The following is a 2500-nucleotide window of genomic DNA, read 5'->3' as shown; positions in this document are numbered from 1 at the left end:
AATGTATTAAATATTTATTTATTTCTCCATTTTCCCCCTAAATGTTTTCGAGTTCCTTTAAATGTTCTTTTACTTTAACATTTTGTTCTTTAACTCCTAGACTTTTGTTTTTCATCCAATTATTTATGTTTTATTAGTCGACGCTTTTCTGCGAGAATCGTGTGAGTGTTTGTGTGGATAAAATAAAGATATTTCATCGTAGCTTCAGTGAGCTACACATCTTAGGGAGCATGTTCTGTAATTAAACAGAAGTCGAGTCTATAGATGGAGGACATCACAAACCTGAGCTCAGATGTTGCTCCACCCATGACTTTGTTTAATGCAGACTCACTGTAAACGTTTTAAATGGGATTAAATGTGACCTTTGACCCCATGTCAGATCTGGGTGAACAGTCCTCACACGGCGTCGGGTTACTACACCATCTACGGAGAGGAGAGTCTGCAGGCCGACCACTTCAACACCAAGCTCAGCTTCGGGGATCCACAAACGCTGTGGGCCAGGACGGGATACCTCGGCTTTGTCAAGAGGACCGAACTCACTGACGCCAGCGGGGGTGAGATTCTGATACCGGGATCGGGTTCTGGTCCATGTCACACTGTTGTGTCCCTATGTCCTGTGTCACACTGTTGTGTCCCTATGTCCTGTGTCACACTGTTGTGTCCCTATGTGCTGTGTCACACTGTTGTGTCCATATGTGCTGTCACACTGTTGTGTCCCTATGTGCAGTGTCACACTGTTGTGTCCCTATGTCCTGTGTCACACTGTTGTGTCCCTATGTGCTGTGTCACACTGTTGTGTCCATATGTGCTGTCACACTGTTGTGTCCCTATGTGCAGTGTCACACTGTTGTGTCCCTATGTGCTGTGTCACACTGTTGTGTCCCTATGTCCTGTGTCACACTGTTGTGTCCATATGTGCAGTGTCACACTGTTGTGTCCCTATGTGCAGTGTCACACTGTTGTGTCCCTATGTCCTGTGTCACACTGTTGTGTCCATATGTGCAGTGTCACACTGTTGTGTCCCTATGTGCTGTGTCACACTGTTGTGTCCGTATGTCCTGTGTCACACTGTTGTGTCCCTATGTCCTGTGTCACACTGTTGTGTCCCTATGTGCAGTGTCACACTGTTGTGTCCCTATGTCCTGTGTCACACTGTTGTGTCCATATGTGCAGTGTCACACTGTTGTGTCCCTATGTCCTGTGTCACACTGTTGTGTCCGTATGTCCTGTGTCACACTGTTGTGTCCCTATGTCCTGTGTCACACTGTTGTGTCCCTATGTCCTGTGTCACACTGTTGTGTCCCTATGTCCTGTGTCACACTGTTGTGTCCCTATGTGCAGTGTCACACTGTTGTGTCCCTATGTGCAGTGTCACACTGTTGTGTCCCTATGTCCTGTGTCACACTGTTGTGTCCCTATGTGCTGTGTCACACTGTTGTGTCCCTATGTCCTGTGTCACACTGTTGTGTCCATATGTGCTGTGTCACACTGTTGTGTCCCTATGTGCTGTGTCACACTGTTGTGTCCATATGTCCTGTGTCACACTGTTGTGTCCGTATGTCCTGTGTCACACTGTTGTGTCCATATGTGCTGTGTCACACTGTTGTGTCCCTATGTCCTGTGTCACACTGTTGTGTCCATATGTGCTGTGTCACACTGTTGTGTCCATATGTCCTGTGTCACACTGTTGTGTCCCTATGTGCAGTGTCACACTGTTGTGTCCCTATGTCCTGTGTCACACTGTTGTGTCCGTATGTCCTGTGTCACACTGTTGTGTCCCTATGTTCTGTGTCACACTGTTGTGTCCCTATGTCCTGTGTCACACTGTTGTGTCCGTATGTCCTGTGTCACACTGTTGTGTCCCTATGTCCTGTGTCACACTGTTGAACAGACACTGAGACACACCAGTGATCTGGACAAACGTCACGATTAATCACCAAACTGTAAATTTGGAGAAGAGGAACTAAAGACTTCCTACAACACACGTGATGGTGACGCACAATCTTTACTGATGACTAATAGCGAGTGTGGGAATTAAACACATCTGTACAAACTGCCGCAGGTTCAACGTCCAAACAGCTTTATTACATAAACACTGTTCACAAACAACTGCACATTTGTGGCTGAGTTTCATATTTTATTGACTTTTTATTTACTTTTGATAAATTAATTGACATTAGATCGAACAGAAAACGTTACAGAACAGAACTGACTCATTACTCAGAGGCAGTAACCAGTCCACAGCATAATGAACTCGGACTCTTCGAGCCGTGTGCCAGAGCAGAAATAGATCAAAAATAGAGGTTGTAACTGAATATGCTGCTGTGTGTGTGTGTGTGTGTGTGTGTGTGTGTGTGTGTGTGTGTGTGTGTGTGTGTGTGTGTGAATATAAACACAAGAGGTTGTGATTTAAAGTGTGTAAAGCTAACACTAGATGAGTGAAGCTAACAGTGTGGTGATGACAAGGATCACAGCTTTACAGAAACACTTCTAAAGGGCA

The 2500-nt window shown here is 45.4% G+C and overlaps 1 protein-coding gene across 1 annotated transcript in view; it reads left to right on the top strand.

The window, feature by feature from the left end:
* The window catches only part of LOC125141237 (disco-interacting protein 2 homolog B-A-like), a 24880-nt gene that overhangs the window by 20623 nt on the left and 1757 nt on the right, over positions 1 to 2500 (top strand). Inside the window, exon 18 of the mRNA XM_047814060.1 lies at positions 380 to 554. Coding sequence (XP_047670016.1) covers positions 380 to 554 — 175 coding nt within the window. The remainder of the gene's footprint in view (positions 1 to 379; positions 555 to 2500) is intronic.

The sequence above is a fragment of the Tachysurus fulvidraco genome, chromosome 5 (genome assembly GCF_022655615.1).
Source record: "Tachysurus fulvidraco isolate hzauxx_2018 chromosome 5, HZAU_PFXX_2.0, whole genome shotgun sequence".
NCBI classification, from domain to species: Eukaryota; Metazoa; Chordata; class Actinopteri; order Siluriformes; family Bagridae; genus Tachysurus; species Tachysurus fulvidraco.
The sequence above is the reverse complement of the archived record's forward strand: the minus strand, read 5'-3'. Positions and strand labels throughout refer to the sequence as shown.